This window comes from Physella acuta, unplaced genomic scaffold (assembly GCF_028476545.2).
Source record: "Physella acuta isolate Inbredline_101_S28 unplaced genomic scaffold, ASM2847654v3 ptg000518l, whole genome shotgun sequence".
In the NCBI taxonomy this organism is placed as follows: Eukaryota; Metazoa; Mollusca; class Gastropoda; family Physidae; genus Physella; species Physella acuta.
Genome location: NW_026732037.1, coordinates 299,607 through 323,530, shown reverse-complemented (window position 1 = coordinate 323,530; position 23,924 = coordinate 299,607). Strand labels below are relative to the sequence as shown.

The 23,924-nt window shown below is 40.2% G+C and overlaps 1 protein-coding gene across 1 annotated transcript in view; it reads left to right on the top strand.

Annotated features, from left to right (window-relative positions):
* Positions 1 to 23,924, top strand: part of LOC131944999 (uncharacterized) — a 70,084-nt gene that overhangs the window by 21,237 nt on the left and 24,923 nt on the right. The window contains exons 25-48 of the mRNA XM_059305929.1: positions 954 to 1,090; positions 1,183 to 1,366; positions 1,460 to 1,702; positions 1,972 to 2,095; positions 2,350 to 2,534; positions 3,300 to 3,474; positions 3,797 to 3,951; positions 5,018 to 5,190; positions 6,503 to 6,676; positions 7,070 to 7,150; positions 8,489 to 8,645; positions 8,920 to 9,132; positions 9,415 to 9,690; positions 9,973 to 10,179; positions 14,119 to 14,196; positions 14,401 to 14,601; positions 16,137 to 16,267; positions 16,558 to 16,652; positions 17,625 to 17,787; positions 18,492 to 18,684; positions 19,017 to 19,148; positions 19,338 to 19,445; positions 20,753 to 20,882; positions 22,643 to 22,827. Coding sequence (XP_059161912.1) covers positions 954 to 1,090; positions 1,183 to 1,366; positions 1,460 to 1,702; positions 1,972 to 2,095; positions 2,350 to 2,534; positions 3,300 to 3,474; positions 3,797 to 3,951; positions 5,018 to 5,190; positions 6,503 to 6,676; positions 7,070 to 7,150; positions 8,489 to 8,645; positions 8,920 to 9,132; positions 9,415 to 9,690; positions 9,973 to 10,179; positions 14,119 to 14,196; positions 14,401 to 14,601; positions 16,137 to 16,267; positions 16,558 to 16,652; positions 17,625 to 17,787; positions 18,492 to 18,684; positions 19,017 to 19,148; positions 19,338 to 19,445; positions 20,753 to 20,882; positions 22,643 to 22,827 — 3,900 coding nt within the window. The remainder of the gene's footprint in view (positions 1 to 953; positions 1,091 to 1,182; positions 1,367 to 1,459; positions 1,703 to 1,971; positions 2,096 to 2,349; positions 2,535 to 3,299; positions 3,475 to 3,796; positions 3,952 to 5,017; positions 5,191 to 6,502; positions 6,677 to 7,069; positions 7,151 to 8,488; positions 8,646 to 8,919; positions 9,133 to 9,414; positions 9,691 to 9,972; positions 10,180 to 14,118; positions 14,197 to 14,400; positions 14,602 to 16,136; positions 16,268 to 16,557; positions 16,653 to 17,624; positions 17,788 to 18,491; positions 18,685 to 19,016; positions 19,149 to 19,337; positions 19,446 to 20,752; positions 20,883 to 22,642; positions 22,828 to 23,924) is intronic.

The following is a 23,924-nucleotide window of genomic DNA, read 5'->3' as shown; positions in this document are numbered from 1 at the left end:
TAGTCACCATGTACCACTTTATATCTGACAGGGGTGGAGCCTCTAGTGACCATGTACCACTTTATATCTGACAGGGGTGGAGCCTCTAGTGACCATGTACCACTTTATATCTGACAGGGGTGGAGCCTCTAGTGACAGGGGTGGAGCCTCTAGTGACCATGTACCACTTTATATCTGACAGGGGTGGAGCCTCTAGTGACAGGGGTGGAGCCTCTCGTGACCATGTACCACTTTATATCTGACAGGGGTGGAGCCTCTAGTCACCATGTACCACTTTATATCTGACAGGGGTGGAGCCTCTAGTGACCATGTACCACTTTATATCTGGCAGGGGTGGAGCCTCTAGTGACAGGGGTGGAGCCTCTAGTGACCATGTACCACTTTATATCTGACAGGGGTGGAGCCTCTAGTGACAGGGGTGGAGCCTCTAGTCACCATGTACCACTTTATATCTGACAGGGGTGGAGCCTCTAGTCACCATGTACCACTTTATATCTGACAGGGGTGGAGCCTCTAGTCACCATGTACCACTTTATATCTGACAGGGGTGGAGCCTCTAGTCACCATGTACCACTTTATATCTGGCAGGGGTGGAGCATCTAGTGACAGGGGTGGAGCCTCTAGTGACCATGTACCACTTTATATCTGACAGGGGTGGAGCCTCTAGTCACCATGTACCACTTTATATCTGACAGGGGTGGAGCCTCTAGTCACCATGTATCACTTTATATCTGACAGGGGTGGAGCCTCTAGTTACCATGTACCACTTTATATCTGACAGGGGTGGAGCCTCTAGTCACCATGTACCACTTTATATCTGACAGGGGTGGAGCCTCTAGTGACCATGTTCCACTTTATATCTGACAGGGGTGGAGCCTCTAGTCACCATGTACCACTTTATATCTGACAGGGGTGGAGCCTCTAGTCACCATGTATCACTTTATATCTGACAGGGGTGGAGCCTCTAGTCACCATGTACCACTGGGACCTACCCCAAGGCCTCCAAGACAAGGGCGGCTGGTTAAACCCAGACATTGTCGGCTGGTTCAAAGATTACGCTGAGCTTTGCTATACACAGTTTGGAGACCAGGTACCAGACCGTACGAGACGGGGTGATGGGGGGATACATACGTATTATATTCAACACAATTTATTTATTTGAAATTGCTATTCTAATCTCAGGTAAAAATGTGGATAACGTTTAACGAGCCTTGGGTCTTCACCCTGTTCGGCTACGGACAAGGCAACGACGCCCCTGGCATCAAAGACATCAGGAATAACCCGTACAAGGCGTCACATTACGTCATCAAAGCCCACGCTGAAGCTTATCATTTGTATCAAGATATGTTCAAGGATACACAAACAGGTTTTGTTGTGCTATTTCTTGGATACATTTTAAAAAAAATCATGGATTTTATAAGATCTTAAAATGTAAATGTTAGTGTTTGCCATGCACCAGGTCAGGTTGGCATCACCTTGAACTGCGAGTGGTTTGAACCACGTGACGTGACCGTGGAGCAGGACATCGAGGCGTCAGACCGGAAACTCCAGTTCTGGATGGGCTGGCACGCCCACCCCATCCTGGTCAGTGGCGACTACCCGGATGTGATGAAAGCCTACGTTCTAAACGCCAGTCTTGAAGAAGGTCTGGCCACCTCCAGGCTGCCGGAGTTTACACCGGAGGAAAAACTTAGAATCAAGGGTAAGGTCAAGGTTTTTGAATTACTCGAGGAAAATTCTATATATAATTTCAAATAGTTTTATCGCATGTTATATATTATATGGGGATTTTTAATTAAAAAAATGTAACACTAGATCTTTTTTTAGAAGAAAAAAAATGTTTTTTTAAGGAAATCACTAAATGATATCGTATATTTAGCAGTTGAAAATATTGTGTATAATAAACAACGATTAGTTTACTGACGATCTTTAAAATTAAAGATCAACTTTCGACAATACACCCTTCCCCAGGCACTGCCGACTTCCTAGGGTTAAACCACTACTCAAGTAACGTGGCCTACGAATCTATTGGAGGCGAGCCTGGCTATTTCGGCGACCAGAAAGTCAGCGATTATAAGGACCCGGCATGGCAGACGTAGGCACCAAAACCCACTACAATAATCAATAAATAATAATCATAGCGTATTTGATAACCGAGTTATAATGATAGAAAGTAAATCACTGATGCAATGATTAAATGTGAAGAAAATCATTGTGTTAAAAACTATGGTCAGACAACATAAAATTAGACGTAAGCTAGGGGTTTCTGTGTTCATAATTTGGATTAGGTTTTAAAACATTTAAAAGTAATGTATGATATAAAATTTCGTTCAATCTCTTTATTATCAGCCCGTACTGGCCATATGCCTGGGTCAACCCGATTGGCCTGAGGAAAGTCCTGAACTGGATAAGAAGGGAATATGGCGACATCCCCATCTACATCACAGAAAACGGTATCAGTGACGACAACGGCACGTTAGACGACCCCCATCGTGTGCTCTATTTACAGGATTATATCAACAACGTCCTCAAAGGTACGTCTACCTGTCTAAACTGTAAGTCTACCTGGGTCGCCTATGGTATAAGTCTACCTGTGTAGCCCATAAGTCTACCTGTGTAGCCTATGGTATAAGTCTACCTGTGTAGCCTATGATATAAGTCTACCTGTGTAGCCTATGGTATAAGTCTACCTGTCTAGCCTATAAGTCTACCTGTGTAGCCTATGGTATAAGTCTACCTGTGTAGTCTATGGTATAAGTCTACCTGTGTAGCCTATGGTATAAGTCTACCTGTGTAGCCTATGGTATAAGTCTACCTGTCTAGCCTATAAGTCTACCTGTGTAGCCTATGGTATAAGTCTACCTGTGTAGCCTATGGTATAAGTCTACCTGTCTAGCCTATAAGTCTACCTGTGTAAACTATGGCATAAGTCTACCTGTGTAAACTATGGCATAAGTCTACCTGTCTAGCCTGTAAGTCTACATGTGTAGTCTATGGTATAAGTCTACCTGTGTAGCCTGTAAGTCTACCTGTGTAGTCTATGGTATAAGTCTACCTGTGTAGCCTATGGTATAACTCTACCTGGGCATTGATGTTAAACTTATGAACGATAGTTTGAGCAGAATGTCTTTGACATCAAAGAATCTGAAATATAGCTTTGAAAATGTCTACATCATTAGTTATGCCGATACTATGATATCTTATAAGTTTGTGAATATTATGAATGTACACCGATATTTTGTCCATTGGTATCTTTTACTGTGCATGAAGATTGGTCTAAGTTGTGTTATATTGGACAGCTATCGTACTGGACAAAGTGAACGTGAAAGGCTACTTCACTTGGTCACTGCTGGACAACTTCGAGTGGTCGATTGGATACTCCGTCAAGTTTGGCGTCTATCAGGTGGATTTTAACCACCCCAACAGAACACGGAGACCCAAAACATCAGCTCGCTATTTGTATGAGCTTTACAGGTGAGTCTTAGTGTCTTTACAGGTGAGTCTTAGTGTCTTTACATGTGAGTCTTAGTGTCTTTACAGGTGAGTCTTAGTGTCTTTACAGGTTAGTCTTAGTGTCTTTACAGGTGAGTCTTAGTGTCTTTACAGGTTAGTCTTAGTGTCTTTACAGATGAGTATGCGCCATCGAATAATGAACTCACGTATTACTTATGTATGTTTACATGGCAATTAACTCATAACAAATATGTCACTATACACTATAACGTAAGCGTTTTAGTTCAACTTCAACATCCCGTAATACAAATTTCCAACGACTACATCCCCCCACTCTCTCCAGACAGAACGGCTTTATAGAAGGAACCCCAACCGACCCTAAGACAAGAGCTGCACCTCTCTATGAGAATGACGTCTACTACGGCCAGTTTCCTGATGCCTTTTCTTTTGGTGTGTCAGCAGTGGGGTTTGACGTACAAGGGGAGGTCAACAACCACGGTATGTTGATAGAACTGATACATCAGTAGTCTCAGTTGTATGTTGATAGAACTGATACATCAGTAGTCTCAGTTGTATGGGTATGTTGATAGAACTGAAACATCAGTAGTCTCAGTTGTATGTTGTACGACTGAAACATCAGTAGTCTCAGTTGTATGGGTATGTTGATAGAACTGATACATCAGTAGCCTCAGTTGTATGTTGATATAACTGAAACATCAGTAGCCTCAGTTGTATGTTGATAGAACTGATACATCAGTAGACTCAGTTGTATGTTGTAAGACTGATACATCAGTAGTCTCAGTTGTATGGGTATGTTGATAGAACTGAAACAACATTAGCCTCAGTTGTATGGCTATGTTGATAGAACTGATACATCAGTAGTCTCAGTTGTATGGCTATGTTGATAGAACTGAAACATCAGTAGCCTCAGTTGTATGGGTATGTTGATAGAACTGAAACATCAGTAGTCTCAGTTGTATGTTGTACGACTGAAACATCAGTAGCCTCAGTTGTATGGGTATGTTGATATTACTGAAACATCAGTAGACTCAGTTGTATGTTGTACGACTGAAACATCAGTAGCCTCAGTTGTATGGGTATGTTGATAGAACTGAAACATCAGTAGTCTCAGTTGTATGTTGTACGACTGAAACATCAGTAGCCTCAGTTGTATGTTGATAGAACTGAAACAACAGTAGCCTCAGTTGTATGGGTATGTTGATAGAACTGAAACATCAGTAGTCTCAGTTGTATGTTGTACGACTGAAACATCAGTAGCCTCAGTTGTATGGGTATGTTGATAGAACTGAAACATCAGTAGTCTCAGTTGTATGTTGTACGACTGAAACATCAGTAGCCTCAGTTGTATGGGTATGTTGATAGAACTGATACATCAGTAGTCTCAGTTGAATGGGTATGTTGATAGAACTGATACATCAGTATATGTAGGTGCATGTTGTAAAACTCAATCGCATCTGATCCATTTTTACAATATCTTTAAACAATGATCATTAGTAAACAAAAAGTTGTTGTCTTTCAACCTGTGCCTTTGTTGTGTTAAAAGATTCACCAGGAACTGAGCAATGGTGCTGGTTAAAGCAGGACCAAACGTTTTGTTCAACAGATCGTGGGTCCAGTGTCGTGGATCTGCTCCTCAACACGACAAGTCTGGTGCCTTCAGTCTTGGACGCCAGTGCTCAGATCTCGAGGGATATAATGTCGCTCAGGAGTATCCAGGTAATGTCAGGTGTATCCAGGTAATGCCAGGTGTATCCAGGTAATGCCAGGTGTATCCAGGTAATGTAAGTTGTATCCAGGTAATGTCAGCAGTAGATAGGTAATGTCAGATGTATCCAGGTAATGTCAGGTGTATCCAGGTAATGTCAGGTAAAGCCAGGAGTATCCAGGTAATGTCAGATGTATCCAGGTAATGTCAGATGTATCCAGGTAATGTCAGGTGTATCCAGGTAATGTCAGGTAAAGCCAGGAGTATCCAGGTAATGTCAGATGTATCCAGGTAATGTCAGGTGTATCCAGGTAATGTCAGGTGTATCCAGGTAATGTCAGATGTATCCAGGTAATGTCAGGTTATCCAGGTAATGTCAGATGTATCCAGGTAATGTCAGGTGTAGCCAGGTAATGTCAGGTGTATCCAGGTAATGTCAGGTGTATCCAGGTAATGTCAGGTGTATCCAGGTAATGGGAGGAGTATCCAGGTTATGTCAGGAGTATCCATGTAATGTCAGGAATATACCGGTAATCTCAGGAGTATCCAGGTAATATCAGGAGTATCCAGGTAATTTCAGGAGTGTCCAGGTAATATCAGGAGTATCCAGGTAATGTCAGATGTATCCAGGTAATGTCAGGAATATACCGGTAATCTCAGGAGTATCCAGGTAATATAAGGAGTATCCAGGTAATGCCAGGAGTATCCAGGTAATGCCAGGAGTATCCAGGTAATGCCAGGAGTATCCAGGTAATGCCAGGAGTATCCAGGTATTGCCAGGTAATTCCATGTGTGTTCAGATAATGCTAGGATGGCCAATTAATGTCACTACAGATTATTCACCTGCAAGCGAATCTTTTTCTATTCCTACAGGCCAACCACTTTTATTCACCTACAGGCCAACCACTTTTATTTGCCTACAGGCCAACCACTTTTATTTGCCTACAGACCAACCACTTTTATTTGCCTACAGGCCAACCACTTTTATTCACCTACAGGCCAACCACTTTTATTTGCCTACAGGCCAACCACTTTTATTTTCCTACAGGCCAACCACTTTTATTTGCCTACAGGCCAACCACTTTTATTCACCTACAGGCCAACCACTTTTATTTGCCTACAGGCCAACCACTTTTATTTTTCTACAGGCCAACCACTTTTATTTGCCTACAGGCCAACCACTTTTATTTGCCTACGGGCCAACCACTTTCATTTGCCTACAGGCCAACCACTTTTATTTGCCTACAGGCCAACCACTTTTATTTGCCTACGGACCAACCACTTTTATTTACCTACAGGCCAACCACTTTTATTCACCTACAGGCCAACCACTTTTACTTCCCAATCACCTGGTCACGTGTCCTGCCAACCGGAAGTGCTGGAGGTGTAAGCCAGTCTGGCATCAACTATTACCACACGCTCATTGACCAGTTGCTGGACGCTGGTCTAGTGCCTGCTGTCGTCATCAACCAATGGGATTACCCGGCTCTCTTTCAGGTCAGTCTAGCTCAAATAAAACCACGACTGGGGTCAAGGTCAGTCTAGCGATAATTTGATATTTTGATTAACATAAACATTTATTCCTTAAAAGTCACTTATTTAAAAATTGTACACATATTCCTAACATGAAACAGTACATTTAATGCTAACGTCAAACAGTACATATAATGCTTACATCAAACAGTACATATAATGCTTACATCATACTACATATAATCCCAATATGAAACAGTACATAAAATGCTAACGTCAAACAGTACATATAATCCTACCCTGAGAGAGCCTATCATGAAACACACAAGTCTAACCCACACACAATTCAATCAAATAATTCAACACAAATACCCAGTTATCGATCTTTAGTTAAACCCAAATTTGAATATTCCCCAGAAAACCGGCTGGTGGGAGCCTGCAATGGTCGATGAATATCTTTACCTAGCCCGGGTCTGTTTCGAACAGTTTGGGACGAAGGTACTCAAACGTCCTCATGGTGCATTGCATTAGTTTAATTTAGTTAAATACGATTTGATGAAGTAGGGGACTGAACTCGAGTGCAAATAAAAAAAACCGGATTGGTCTAATTATTATTTAAGAGAACGTTAAAATATTCATATTTATAAAGAATAAACACTTAACGAACATAAAATAAAACATCAGAATTTTAACAGTAAATTATTATTACGTAAATTTTAATCATAGTTTAAAACAGATTAACATTTTTTCTATTTAAATCATAAAATAAAACCAGTAAGTATATTTTATTAGCAAATTTAAACTCTGATGTTGCAATTTTATCCAAGTGATTATCGCATCGAAGTAAATATTACATGTCTGAGGCAAAAAAGAGAAAGAAAAAAAATTACCCCCGACACACAATTTACAATGTCTATCTATCTTGCCATTTTCGCTTTACTATTACCTTGTTATCATCGGCTTATAAGTACTAATTCAGATTTACAATGATAAACATCTTTCTGATAGGTTCTTTGGTTTATCCAAAGTGGTTTACTTATACATCATACAAAACGTCTAATTACAATTTTACTTTCAACGTGAAAATGCAAATATGTGATTAAATGTCGATTCAACTGTCTGGTTTTTTTTTTGGTTTAACCCCCCCCCCCCTTCCTTCTCTTTTTCTCCCTTTGGGCGAGGTGGGTTGATGGGGTATGGTCTAATAAGTGGAGCTGAAATAAATTTAGGGAATAAAAAAATAATATTAATAATATTGTTAAAGGTGTTGGCTTTTTTTGGGGTGGGAGGGGGTGGGTGTGGGTTGAAGGGATCTAAGCTTATAACTAGAGCTGAAATAAATTTGGGAGTAAGAAAAAAAAATTATAAATATTATTAGCAATCTGGATGCTATGTTGAGTACAATGAGACACATCAAATCAAACATTCGTCCCTTTCAAACATCTATAGCCATAGCTGTCATCACGCTGTTTTTTTTTCCGAAATTTATTTTAAACAGCTAATGTAACAATAATAATTTCTTTTGTAGTTTTATACAGTTTCAAAGACATGATCATAAAACTGTATATATTATAGTAATTAAATGAATAAAGTAAAATGGCATGAAAACTGACCAAAACAGGGGATGCTACTCTGTATCCTTAGCTGTGAAGCCAAAAGTTGACATTGTGGCCAATGATGGCCAAAAAAAAAAAGACGACCGTGGGTCGCTGTAATATTCATACTGATCTATCATTCCTAAATTTTTCATAACACAAAATTGACCCATGTGCGTTCGCTGGCTTTGTAATAATTGAAAAAAATGTTTGGGTAACTCCTTATTGTTTTGTCCGACAGGTATTTTACTGGTCGACCTTTTCCCTGCCAGAAAACCTGCCGTCCCTGTTACCTGCGGGTCAGGAGCAGGACAGGTACAAGGTCTACAAAAACGTCTTGCTCGCTCACGCACGTGCATACAGGCTGTACCAGACGGAGTTTAAAGCTGACCAAAAAGGTGATGGCTCTTTGGTTGTTGTCGTTTAGGTTAACACACGTAAGTAGTATTTGTTCTGTTTGGGTTCGAGTCCATATAAACGTACTTGAGTCCATTAATTCTGATCGGAACCTGGCTTTAAATGGGAAAGTAAATGCGACTGGGGGACTATCTGCACTATACTCTCAAATGCCGAGATCCCAGGAACACGTCAACTCTACTTCACCTGATGTCAGGCACAAAATAGCATCACTTTCTTTAAAAAAGTTTTTATTCTAGCTGATCTCCCCTCCAGGTTTTGTGGGCATCTCTCTGGCCCCAATACTGGCCAGTCCAAACAATCCCAGAGACCCCAGCCACGCCAGGTCAGCCGAGCGGGTCACAGAGTACAGCTTTGGGCTTTTTGCTGACCCCATCTTTGGCAGCGGCGACTTTTCTGATGAGGTCAAGGTCACAGCTGGACAAGACTTGGTTCCACTGTCGGCGTCAGAACAAGAGCTGATTCAAGGTGGGCGTTAGCTTTCTTCATTACAACTATGGTTCTTATAACAATAGTTACTCAGTTAATGTTCAAAATTACGATTAAACTTCTTGCAAATCGTAATCGGTGACAGTGATATTTAGCTACTGATAATATAGGAAACAAAGCTAGAACCCAAATCTGCAGAAGTACAAGTTAAAGAAATCAATGAATTCGGTATAGATATATATAATTACATTTAATAATGTTCTATGGCTGTTGTATGCATTCAATACAAGATAAACAAACAGATAACTTGGTATTTTACAGGGAGCGCCGACTTCTTTGGACTCGATTACTACAACACAAAATCTGTGGGCAGAGATGCTAACGTTACAGAGGAAGGAGTACTCGCTCTGACCGATTACCCCAGCCCTAACAGATCGAATCCTCAGGGACTGAGGGCTGTACTGGGCGTCATCAGACGACGGTACAACAACATCCAGGTCATGGTCACAGGAAATGGGGTCAAGGACGAGGCTGGGGATCTGAACGATAATTTCAGGTCTGATTTCATTAGTCATCATGTGGACGAGGTACTCAAAGGTGAGTTGAATGTTTATCGAATAGCTATGGATTTTTTCCCGATTCAAACACGTACATTTCATTAAAACCAAACAAAGTACTTGCTCCAATTTTAATAGAAATTTGTTTTATTAAAAAGAATGCGAAACCTGTCGATTTAAAAAGTACAAAGACGTTCTTTAGCAATTGTTGTAAACCAATCGGATTCTTGGTTTATCGTCATCACTGTATATGTTGTTTTTTTGTCAATACTCTGAAGGCATCAAATCCCAAGAAATGTCTGATTTTTGCTCAATATTTCAGCTGTTGTTATCGACGGAAGTGACGTCAAGGCCTACACCTATCGATCACTTGCCGACAGTTTTGAGTGGACCGCTGGCTACAGGCCCAAGTTCGGCTTGTTCAAGGTCGACTTCAGCGACCCTGTAAGGTCAAGGACGGCCAGGAACTCTACTGCAACCTTTACTAAAATTGTGACAGACCGTGGAGTTTTGAGGGGTCCTGGGACATAAAATGTGACGACGGTCTTGCTAAGTCTAGGGCGGCCGTGGTACCTGAGAGACAAAAAGAGATCTCTATTTTTGTTCACCCTGTTGTAACTAACTTTCTTTCACGTTCATGTACATATACTGTTTATGTTACAAATTGTATACTCATCAGGTCGGGATGACTTACATGTATATTTTTATAAGTATTTTTAATGGTTATGTATAAAAATGTCAGTGGATGATTCTTGTTACTCTGTTTTTCGTGATTAAAAAGTATAAACACATTCTAGTCTTGAAATATTGTCTAAATTTATCTAATTTTTTTTACATGTTTTTTTCTGAATCAAAGAAATATTTATATAGGTACTTGACACGTAGGGGCCTATATCTTTTAAATTTAACATTAAAACATAAAGAGAGTATAAAAAAACTAAACAACAGGGGATCTATAGATATAAAAATTAGCTTTTAAATGCACTAAAATGAGTAAATAAAAAGTACTTGCTTTCTTTAAAGCAACCAGTAACTTAAAAACCCTACCCGAGACCGTTGTAGGCTACTACTTGACTTGTGATCTCCCCTCTGGTTATTGAACTTTTAATAATCCTTTTAATGACTAATTTAATATGTAATTAGGTTGAAAGTTAGATATATCTGAAAGTGAATGAAATCGTGTCAAAATTTAGTTGAAACAATATCCGCAAACCCGCAAACAAACAACAATTTTGAATTAAATGCAAGCTTATACCAAGTATAACAATACATTTTTAAAATAATAAAGGTCAATGCGAAAGCCACTGCTTTTCAAGGGAATTTATTAGTCATTTAAGTTTTTCCCAGTATATTTAATACTTTGTCGAATAAAGCGAACCCCGAATGTGTTGTAGTTTCATGATGAATTGCTGCGACCTAGGAAACTGTTGAGTCGTTTTGCTGCCATAAAGCCGTCCATGATAGTTTTGTCTGACTCATGTATCAACACTAACATTAATAAACCGGGAGTGATCTCCCCAAAACTTTCTCGAATATTCTTATATAAAACAACAGGGGATGGGAACTCGGGCTATAGACATGATTTTTAATCCATTTTAAATACTTACAGTTTTAGAAATAGAATAAAATCTCGTAGACAAAAGAATTGCACACCAAGTGAACGCCAAATAAAAAAGTGCATAATAGTGCGCAATATTATTAGTTCTTTAAAAATTTACATTAGTTTTTTGAGAAATCGGAAGTAGCGTAAATTACTACTTCAGGCCAACGGAAATGACTCAAAATTTAACAGAAGGTAGAGAATTAGATCTTTTACTTAAATTTCATTTATCTATCTGAAGTAGTACTCAAGTTATAGGTTTTTGAAAAATTCAAAGTAGAAAAAGTACCACTTCCGGCTATCGGAAATCGCTCAAAAGTTGAACAGGATCTACGATTTTGATAAAATACTTATATATGAAATTTCATCAACCTAGCTGTAACGGTACTCAAGTTATCGTGTTTACACACAGACACACACACACAGACACACAGACATACGGACAGAATTGCAAAGCCCAGTTTTTCAGACTGGATTACGCATAAAACCTCTTAATTTTGATAAATCTGGATTGATAATTTTTGCCCGATTAAAATAAGTCCTCTATACTTCAAATGTGATGAAGGACTGAGGTGTAATACGGTGAAAATTGTTAAAATTTCAGTTGATTTTTGTGCACGATTACAATACTTTCTCTATACTTCGTATATACGAGAAAGTAAAAAAGAAACATAATAAATATCAACAACATTCTCTTTAGTCCAAATGAACAATGTGTGGCACGTTTATTCATATTTATAAATTGAAGAGATTCTGCTTGTAGGACACAACAAATATCATGTTTAGCATGATACATCATGAATATCATGGATAGCGGTCTTTGTTTAAATAAACCAACCCACTAATGCCTGACACTGCAACATACATCATAACATAAAGCTTGGTTTTCTTGCTACTACAAGAAGTTGTGTCATAAAGTTGAAAACGGTAGGTACTTGGTGATCTTACTTTTGGTGAACTCTCCCCAGTTTAAAGTTTATCAACTTTATTTAATCCAAAATAAATTGCTGACTTGACAAGCTCTTTTCTTACCCTCGCTCCCCCCCCCCCCCCCTTTTCCCCCTTACCACAACCTTGCACTAAACAAAATCAAAGTCCAACGTAGATTAGAGATTTAGATCAACTGTCAGCCTACAAGAGAACAAAGGGTAACACATCTTACCAAACCCGAGGACAACTACTTGGTTACCTTTTGTTATTCAAATCGTTAAAAATATAAACTTTGTCTTTTAAATGAAAATTAATATTCTTGCTTGCGTCGGCGATAGTTTTATATTTAAATCAACGTTTTATTAGCAATGGATATCACGAGTTGACTTGAGCACTTCTTGACTGACAGCAAACTGACACCAGACTTTGTAACACGATAAATAAAATCTTGTAAAATACTAAAACATACTAATTTTTTTTAACCTATAAAGTCACACATAGCTTTTAAAAAATTCTGAGGTCTCTCGTACTTAAACCATGACAATACAATATCAATATTCGCATTGAATTATATTTTTAACCTATATTAAAAAAGCTTAGGTCTCTCATACTTAAACCACGACAATAAGATATCAATATTTGCATTGAATTATATTTTTAACCTATATTAAAAAAGCTTAGGTCTCTCATACTTAAACCACGACAATAAGATATCAATATTTGCATTGAATTATATTTTTAACCTATATTAAAAAAGCTTAGGTCTCTCATACTTAAACCACGACAATAAGATATCAATATTTGCATTGAATTATATTTTTAACCTATATTAAAAAAGCTTAGGTCTCTCATACTTAAACCACGACAATAAGATATCGATATTTGCATTGAATTATATTTTTAACCTATATTAAAATAGCTTAGGTCTCTCATACTTAAACCACGACAATAAGATATCAATATTTGCATTGAATTATATTTTTAACCTATATTAAAAAAGCTTAGGTCTCTCATACTTAAACCACGACAATAAGATATCAATATTTGCATTGAATTATATTTTTAACCTATATTAAAAAAGCTTAGGTCTCTCATACTTAAACCACGACAATAAGATATCAATATTTGCATTGAATTATATTTTTAACCTATATTAAAAAAGTTTAGGTCTCTCATACTTAAACCACGACAATAAGATATCAATATTTGCATTGAATTATATTTTTAACCTATATTAAAAAAGCTTAGGTCTCTCATACTTAAACCACGACAATAAGATATCAATATTTGCATTGAATTATATTTTTAACCTATATTAAAAAAGCTTAGGTCTCTCATACTTAAACCACGACAATAAGATATCAATATTTGCATTGAATTATATTTTTAACCTATATTAAAAAAGCTTAGGTCTCTCATACTTAAACCACGACAATAAGATATCAATATTTGCATTGAATTATATTTTTAACCTATATTAAAAAAGCTTAGGTCTCTCATACTTAAACCCAGGGGCGTAGCGAGGGGGGGGCGGGGGGTGCGGACCGCACCGGGTGACACCATTTAGGGGGGTGACACCAAGGCAAAAAATAGCAAAATATATAGAGAAAAACTCGAGGGGGGGTGCAAATTGAAAGTTTGAGGGGGGGGGGTGCAAATCGAAAACTCGAGGGGGGGGTGCAAATCGAAAGTTTGAGGGGGGGGGGGTGCAAATCGAAAATTTGAAAGTTTGTCCCTGGGAAGGGTCTCTATGCCTCTGGGGGGGGGGGGGGTGACACCATTAAGTGCCGCACCGGGTGACACCCGACCTCGCTACGCCACTGCTTAAACCACGACAATAAGATATCAATATTTGAAATGAATTATCTTTTATCTGACAACTGTCATTGTATTTATTTTTTGAATGCAGGACGAAGTACGCAGTGTTGTTAGTTTGATCTTCCAGCTATCAGAGCCGAGGAGATAAGACACCATTCTGTAGACAGCCAACGCTACGGAATACACTGGATAAGACAGGTGGTGTTTTCATTTTCTTTTGTTTATTTCTGAAATCTGAATTTTTAAATAATAAAACGTGTAAATTATCTGTACTGAACACAAGATTATTTGTTTTCCTCTAAATGATTGATTCTATCCTATAGTGCTGTTTAACTCAAATCCTGCTGCTAAAATATTTGTATAAATTTTGCTAATTCTACGTTTTTGTTCGCAAATTACCAGAAAACTCAGTCATGGCTGCTGTGTTCTTACTTCTCACGGTCGTCATGGCAACGGTCCAGGCTAACGATTACAACGGTCTGGACGTGAACAAAGACCTCCAGGACGGGGACAAGGACTTCCTGTTTGAGACTTTCCCAGAGGGCTTCGTCTGGGCTGCGGCAACGGCAGCCTACCAGGTGGAGGGGGCTTGGGATGTGGATGGTGAGAGGCTTTATCACATCAGTTATAGGGGCTTGGTATAGGATATCACATCAGTTATAGGGGGCTTGGTATAGAATATCATATCAGTTATAGGGGGCTTGGTATAGAATATCACATCAGTTGTAGGGGGCTTGGTATAGAATATCACATCAGTTATAGGGGGCTTGGTATAGGATATCACATCAGTTATAGGGGCTTGGTATAGGATATCACATCAGTTGTAGGGGGCTTGGTATAGAATATCACATCAGTTATAGGGGGCTTGGGATGTGAATGGTGAGAGGCTTTATCTGTATCACATCAGTTATAGGGGACTTTGTATAGAATATCACATCAGTTATAGGGGGCTTGATAAAGAATATCGCATCAGTTGTAGGGCCTTGGTATAGTATATCACATCAGTTATAGGTGGCTTGTGATGTGGATAGTAAGATGCTGTATCACATCAGTTATAGGGGCTTGGTATAGAATATCGCATCAGTTATAGGGGGCTTGGGATGTGGATGGTGAGAGGCTTTATCTGTATCACATCAGTTATACGGGGCTTGGTATAGAATATCACATCAGTTATAGGGGGCTTGTTATAGAATATCACATCAGTTGTAGGGGCTTGGTATAGAATATTACATCAGTTATAGGGGGCTTGGTATAGGATATCGCATCAGTTATAGGGGGCTTGGTATAGGATAACACATCAGTTATAGGGGGCTTGGTATAGAATATCGCATCAGTTGTAGGGGCTCGGTATAGAATATTACATCAGTTATAATAGGGGCTTGGTATAGGATATCACATCAGTTATTGGGGGCTTGGTATAGGATATCACATCAGTTATAATAGGGGCTTGGTATAGGATATCACATCAGTTATAATTAGGGCTTGGTATAGGATATCACATCAGTTATTGGGGGCTTGGTATAGGATATCACATCAGTTATAATAGGGGCTTGGTATAGGATATCACATCAGTTTGGGACTTATGATATGGATGAAGTGTTGATTTGATGACGGTCGATCACGTCGATAAGTGGGTCTTTTTTATGTCAGAAAGATTTTAACAAAACCCAGGTAAAGGTCCGAGTATCTGGGACGTTTGATAAAATCTGACGTCTTTGATAAAACCAGGTAAAGGTCAAAGTATCTAGGACGTTTGATAAAATCTGACGTCTTTGATAAACCCAGGTAAAGGACCGAGTATCTGGGACGTTTGATAAAATCTGACGTCTGAGTTTGATAAACCCAGGTAAAGGTCCAAGTATCTGGGACGTTTGATAAAATCATCTGACGTCTGAGTATGATAAACCCAGGTAAAGGTCCGAGTATCCGGGACGTTTGATAAAATCTGACGTCTTTGATAAACCCAGGTAAAGGTCCGAGTATCTGTGACGTTTGATAAAATCTGACGTCTTTGATAAACCCAGGTAAAGGTCCGAGTATCTGGGACGTTTGATAAAATCTGACGTCTTTGATAAACCCAGGTAAAGGTCCGAGTATTTGGGACGTTTGATAAAATCTGTCGTCTTTGATAAACCCAGGTAAAGGCCAGAGTATCTGGGACGTGTTCACCAGCGAGCCTGGACGTGTAGAGGACAAACAGACAGGACGTGTGGCCTGTGACAGCTACCACAAGTACAAGGAAGATGTTCAGATGCTCAAACAGATGGGGGTAGGTCCTTTTATAGGTAGCCATTTGTATTTTCAAATGTAAACAAAAATTAAATTGCCAATAAAAGTACATATCATATTTGATTTCAATACTTTAATGTAAACAAAGGATCAAAGGTCTGGCTTGACCAGTCTAATTTGACCTAATCTTTTCGCGTTGCCGATATATCGTTACGCTTTTAGCTTTAGATCCGCACCAATGAAGACCATTCATGTTTGTACTAAAGCACATGAAGTATATTGTTAATGTTTCAACCAATCATGTTTGGCCTTCTATGACTCCCCCAACAGTTCACTCACTACCGTTTTTCTATTGGCTGGTCTCGTGTCATGCCAGATGGTACTAACCGCACAATCAACAGGGCAGGGCTGGACTACTATCGCAGGTAAGACAGGTACAGTCCATCTAGGACAGGTAAGACAGGTACAGTTAACATGCCACAGGTAAGACAGGTACAGTTAACAGGGCACAGGTAAGACAGGTACAGTTAACAGGGCACAGGTAAGACAGGTACAGTTAACATGGCACAGGTAAGACAGGTACAGTTAACAGGACACAGGTAAGACAATGGAGACAAGCGAGTTGATGAGATTCCTTCCATAGTGTTGTTGACATGGAATAAAAACGTGCTCTGCTTTTTAGATTTAGACCGTAAAAAAAAAAAAAAAAAAACTTAGGCCCTAAGCCTAAAATTAATTTAGAAATTTTATATTTTTAGAATAAATGCTATAAAAGTTGCAAATCCAGAGAACTTGAAAATAATTTGTTGAGTTTAAGGCTACATTTCTATTTATTTTCATCAAGCCTAAGTTATAACCGGATGTTTCACTTTCGTAAGACAAATATTGATTGGCTGTACAGTAACTTAGTGATCGATAACTATTTGTTTACAAAACTTTGCAGATCAAGTTTTTAAATAACAATGCAAATTTAAAACCCCATGACCTAGTTTTCTATTTTTAGCTTACAATGTGTACAATAAAATTTATGTCGGCCTATCCAATAGCAGTTTGCCATTGTTTATGTCGCCATTACACGTGAAAACCAAATTGTTTTTGCTTTTTTTTTACATTTTTATTTAGTTACCGAAAATATTAAAAACATCAAATACGTCCAATCTTTAGTAAAGTCCGAAAAAAACCAGACAGACAGAATTTTATAACCATATTTATTGTAACTACGCCGTGCAAGATTTTTAAATTAATTTATGCACCTCTCAAATACCTTTGAGACTTTTCTCGCTGGTGTCCATTACAGTCAAGTTACCATGCAAAGCACCTAATTTTAAAATCACATTCGATGTTATAAAACGAAGCAGTTAATGTATAATCTAATTATTGCTTTTTTAAAATCACAGGCTTATCACGGAGCTGAAGCAGAACGGCATCGAGCCAATGATCACACTGTACCACTGGGACCTGCCTGAAGCTCTAGAACAGAAGGGCGGCTGGCTCAACGAGGACATTGTCGGCTACTTCAGGGACTATGCTGAGCTGGTTTTCAAAGAGTTCGGTCCCTTGGTAAACTCAACGCTCCTAGTTTTATTAACATTAACGAACCGACCCGCGGCATATCATACGCCGCTATTTAGTTGTTGTTTTTTCTACTTTTCAGTTATTCATAATTTGTGAATTCGACACTACCAACGCTGCCACTGAAAATATTTCTTTAAAAAAATATAAGTAGCTCGTTAAGGACGATATTCCCCCCCCCCCCTCTCCGTTAAAGTAAAATCCACTTAGTTATCCCCCCCCCCCATGCTTAAAATCGTTTCAAACTAAATTATCTGCCCCTATTAGTCGTCACTAAACCCGGCTCTGCTTGTAAACATTTAGAGTGAACCGCAGCTCACCAGACCATGTAGGGGTGGGGGTGGTAGGGAGCGCGTTTACAGCTTGTTTTCTAGCGTCTCCCAGAAGAGAATTATATATATAGATAGATTATCATGAAAATGATTGTTTTATTAAAGTAAAGATATAAAGGGCTGCGTACTAAAGCGGCTTTGCTTGTTACATTTTAAAACACTAATGTTTACAAAAAAATCTTCTCACACATTATTGAGAAGTAATTAATAAAGAAAACTAAAAATATAAAATACTTTATTTAATGAAGGTAAACAAATGTCGATTAATTCTTATTTCGGGGCACTGGGGAGTGTAAATCACCTTCTACATTTCCCTAGTTGTGCCCATAAAACCTGTGAATTACTAACGATTTCATGCAGGTGAATTACTGGATCACACTGAACGAACCGTGGGTCGTGTCGAATCACGGCTACGGTACAGGTGAGAAGGCACCGGGCAGGTGGGGTCCTGGCACCAACGTCTACATCGTCGCACACAACCTGATCAAGGCTCACGTCGCCGTCTACAGGCTGTACAACGACACGTATAGGGCTCAAAGTCCAGGTGGTAAAGGTGAGTCATGGTAAAGGTGAGTCACGGGGTTCAAGGTTAATTGGGCAAATGTGAGTCACGAGGTTCAAGGTCAAGGTGGTAAAGGTGAGTCACGGGGTTCAAGGTCAATATGGCAAAGGTGAGGCATGGGGTTCAAGGTCAAGATGGCAAAAGTGAGTCACGAGGTTCAAGTTCAAGGTGGCAAAGGTGAGTCACGGTAAAGTTGAGTCACGGGGTTCAAGGTCAATTTGGCAAATGTGAGTCACGGGGCTCAAGGTCAGGGTTATAAACGGAGTCAGGGCTTTAGCTACGATTCATAGTAGCCAGTAAGTAACCTAAGCAACTTTCTCCAGGTCAGATCGGCATCACACTCAACACTGACAACTACCTGCCCAAGAACAGCACGGACCCAGGGGACATTGAGGCCTCAGAGAGGGGGAGACTTTTCAACTTTGGCTGGTTCGCTCATCCCATTTTCTTGACAGGTGGGTTCAAGTAAATACCCCACAAGGTCTAAAATAGCTTGAGCCGTACCTGTAAAATAGGTTCCGCGTTAGTCAAATATACTGTAAATCGAATATATATCTGTCACTGAACTCTATGAATTCAGCATCCGTACAGTTATCACCTAATCTCTCTCTATCTGAAACTCCACTGTCCTTATGTCTCACCAGGCGATTACCCCGAGGTCATGAAGACAAAGATCAAAGAAAAAAGTCAAAAACTTAGTCAACCATCCCGACTTCCAACTTTCACGGATGAAGAAATTCGACTCAACAAAGGTAATATGGGAAAAATTAAACTCAGTTTTTTTAATAAATAAGTTCAGCTGTTTTTCTGACCTCGTTAAAATCTTGTCATCATTCGTAAATGAAGGTAATCAGCCCTTGACTAAATCTGTCTTTTTAAAGCTTTTTGTAACTTCATGTTTCAGTTCAAAATTTATAATTTAAAGGCTTTCCTACACAATTGATTTAAAAGTCAACTTATGGCAAACCTCCGTCCAACTCCACCAAAGTCTCCAACAGCCCCATGACACAATTGATCCCAAAGTTACTTTATGCAAACACACCTTCGACCCTACCACATATTTATATTTCCCCACCACATTCCCCACCACATTCCCCACCACATTCCCCACCACATTCCCCACCACATTCCCCACCACATTCCCACCACTTTCCCCACCACATTCCCCACCACATTCCCCACCACATTTCCCACCACATTCCCCACAACATTTCTCACCACATTCCCCACAACATTTCTCACCACATTTCCCACCACATTCCCCACCACATTCCCCACCACATTCCCCACCACATTTCCCACCACATTCTCCACCACATTTCCCACCACATTCCCCACCACATTCCCCACCACATTCCCCACCACATTTCCCACCACATTCCCCACTACATTTCTCACCACATTCCCCACCACATTTCCCACCATAAATCCCACCACATTTCCCACCACATTCCCCACCACATTCCCCACCACATTTCCCACCACATTCCCCACCACATTCCCCACCACATTCCCCACCACATTCCCCACCACATTTCCCATCACATTCCCCACCACATTTCCCATCACATTCCCCACCACATTCCCCACCACATTCCCCGCCACATTTCCCACCACATTTCCCACCACATTTCCCACCACATTTCCCACCACATTTCCAGCACATTTCTCTCCACATTCCCCACCACATTCCCCACCACATTCGCCACCACATTTCCCACCACATTCCCCACCACATTCTCCACTACATTTCCCACCACATTCCCCACCACATTTCCCACCACATTTCCCACCACATTTCCCCACCACATTTCCCACCACATTTCCAGCACATTTCCAGCACATTTCTCTCCACATTCCCCACAACATTCCCCACCACATTTCCCACCACATTCCCCACCACATTTCCCACCACATTCCCCACCACATTTCCCACCACATTTCCCACCATATTCCCCACCACATTCCCCACAACATTCCCCACAACATTCCCCACCACATTCCCCACCACATTCCCCACCACATTTCCCAAAACATTTCCCACCATACATCCCACCAGGCACGTCAGATTTTATTGGCTTGAACTACTACACGTCACGATACGCCACACCAGCTGACCTGCCCTTTGACCCCCCATCTTTTGAAAACGACCAGGACATCTCGCGAGAAGTGGACCCGGCATGGCCAGGGTAAGATCTGGCATAAATTTCTTTTTATCAACAGAGAAAATACTTTTAAAGTAACTCGTGGAATTTCTCTTAACAAATTAACCCATTCTTAACAAATTAACCCATTCTTAACAAATTAACCCATTCTTAACAAATTAACACATTCTTAACAAACTTTGGTTACGTTTTTAAAGTTGAAACATTATTGCTCCCAATTTTTGTATAACACATCGAACAAACACGTGCTGCATCAACACGGAACTAATGATTTTTTTGGCTTGCAGATTTATATGGATCCTGGCAGTGCCGGCACCAGGTTATTTTTCGCCCTAGGCAAAACTTATTAAAACGCCCCTTTTCACGCAAATTAGTTACTAAAACATATGTATAAGAAAACAATTAATCAAAAGGTACATATTAATTTATTATCAATTGCATACACGTTATAAGTACACATAAAAATCAAATTTTACTTCCCTCCTTCGTCGCAAAAAGTTTGTACTAATTCCAGCTTGCAATCGTAATCACATGCTATTGTAGTAGTTGCTGAGTCCACGAGTCTACTTTGTACTTTACAAAATAGCCCCCCCCTCCCCCGTCCCGGAAAAAAAAACACTGGAAAAAAACAACACAGTTCTTCTAGTGTTAGGCTCTAAGCAGACTTCCCAAGGTGAGTTCCAGAACGGAACTGACCTGTTTTCAGCTTGACTGTCTTTAGTTATAATTGTAAAATGTCTATAGCGTGTGATTATGTAACGATGTTTTGTTTTTGAAAAATAACAGGTTATAAAAGTTATAGATTCCAGCCTACAATTGCTATATATGAATCCTTTAGATGAGGGTGAAAAATATGAAAAAGACAATTAATTAGATGATTAAAATTTGCGATTAAGACGATTTTAGACGCATTTGTTGCACTATCTCAGTCATGATGTGTGTCTACTAACATTAAGTATTGCAATCTACAACGGCTACTTATGTATTTGTTTTTTAACCTGATAATGCTAAAAAAAAATCTACCTAACTATTTTGTTTAGAACTTCTGCTCTATATAATTTTTACAATAGCAAATAATAACTTAAAAGTTGTATTTATAAATATGTGTAAGCTGTCAACCTAAGGTGCATGAATTTGAAATGAATGTAAAGTTAAGCAACGAATTATCTCCCATTTTGAAATCCCAAGTTTTTTCAAGGGAAATAACTTTCACAAGAATAGCTATATTAACCAAGTGTAATTAAGACATTCTTAATAAAACACAATAAAACGCTCTAAATTTCATCAGGTAATAATTAAAAGAAATCTTTTATATTAGCTATGTAGTCATGTCAACAGAATATATTTTACTCATTTACTACTTAAGTGTAGGTTTTATTTTAAAGTCTAAACATTATAGCTTTATTATAACATACTTCTAGTCAATTTTGTGACATACACTTACTTGTTGGTTGCTTTTAAGAAGTTTATCGGACAAATTTTGGATCCCCTTTATGACGCTTTCAAAAAATTACTACGATAGTTTCTTATCGGCTTTACTAATTTTATTCGTATATATAATTTAAGCGCTTATTGCCAAATTAATTATAATTTGGCATTGCGGTGTTTGTGTGTAAGAATTTCGATTTAGACACTCGATTAAAAGTGTTAAAAGATTAAAAGATTAAGAGCTAAAATATTTTATACTTGAAACAAGTCCAGAATAACACATTTATAGCGTCTACTTTATTGTAATCAAATGTTTAAGAAACCAATTTTCAAACCGTGTTTTGTTTTATTCAAAGGTCAGGGTCCTTTTGGCTGTTCAGCGTACCGTTGGGGTTCCGTGGGATCTTTAACTGGATCAAAACAACGTACAACAACATCCCGGTCTACGTCACTGAGAACGGCATCTCTGACAGGAACTCGACACTGAGAGATGCTCACAGGATAACGTACTACAGGCAGCATATCAACCAGATGCTCAAAGGTGAGGTCAGGGGGGTGGGGGGGTGGGGACAGGGTGGGTGGGGGGTGGGGACAGGGTGGGTGGGGGGTGGGGACAAGGTGGGTGGGTTGGGGACAGGAACTCGACACTGAGAGATGCTCACAGGATAACTTACTACAGGCAGCATATCAACCAGATGCTGAAGGGTGAGGACAGGGGGGTGGGGGGGGGGGGGGGTGGGGACAGTGTGGGTGGGGTGGGGACAGGGTGGGTGGGGTGGGGACAGGGTGGGTGGGGTGGGGACGGGAACTCGACACTGAGAGATGCTCACAGGATAACTTACTACAGGCAGCATATCAACCAGATGCTGAAGGGTGAGGACAGGGGGGTGGGGGGGGGGTGGGGACAGTGTGGGTGGGGTGGGGACAGGGTGGGTGGGGTGGGGACAGGAACTCGACACTGAGAGATGCTCACAGGATAACGTACTACAGGCAGCATATCAACCAGATGCTCAAAGGTGAGGTCAGGGGGTGGGGGTGGGGTGGGGGTGGGGTGGGGGTGGGGTGGGGACAAGCTGGGTGGGGTGGGGACAGGAACTCGACACTGAGAGATGCTCACAGGATAACGTACTACAGGCAGCATATCAACCAGATGCTTAAGGGTGAGGTCAGGGGGTGGGGGTGGGGTGGGGACAGGGTGGGGGGGGTGGAGACAGGAACTCGACACTGAGAGATGCTCACAGGATAACGTACTACAGGCAGCATATCAACCAGATGCTTAAGGGTGAGGTCAGGGGGTGGGGACAGAATGGGTGGGGTGGGGACAGGGTGGGTGGGGTGGGGACAGAAACTCGACACTGAGAAATGCTCACAGGATAACGTACTACAGGCAACATATCAACCAGATGCTTAAGGGTGAGGTCAGGGGGTGGGGGGTGGGGTGGGGGGTGGGGACAGGGTGAGTGGGGTGGGGACAGGAACTCGACACTGAGAGATGCTCACAGGATAACGTATTACAGGCAGCATATCAACCAGATGCTTAAGGGTGAGGTCAGGGGTGGGGGTGGGGGTGAGGGGTGGGGACAGGGTGAGTGGGGTGGGGACAGGAACTCGACACTGAGAGATGCTCACAGGATAACA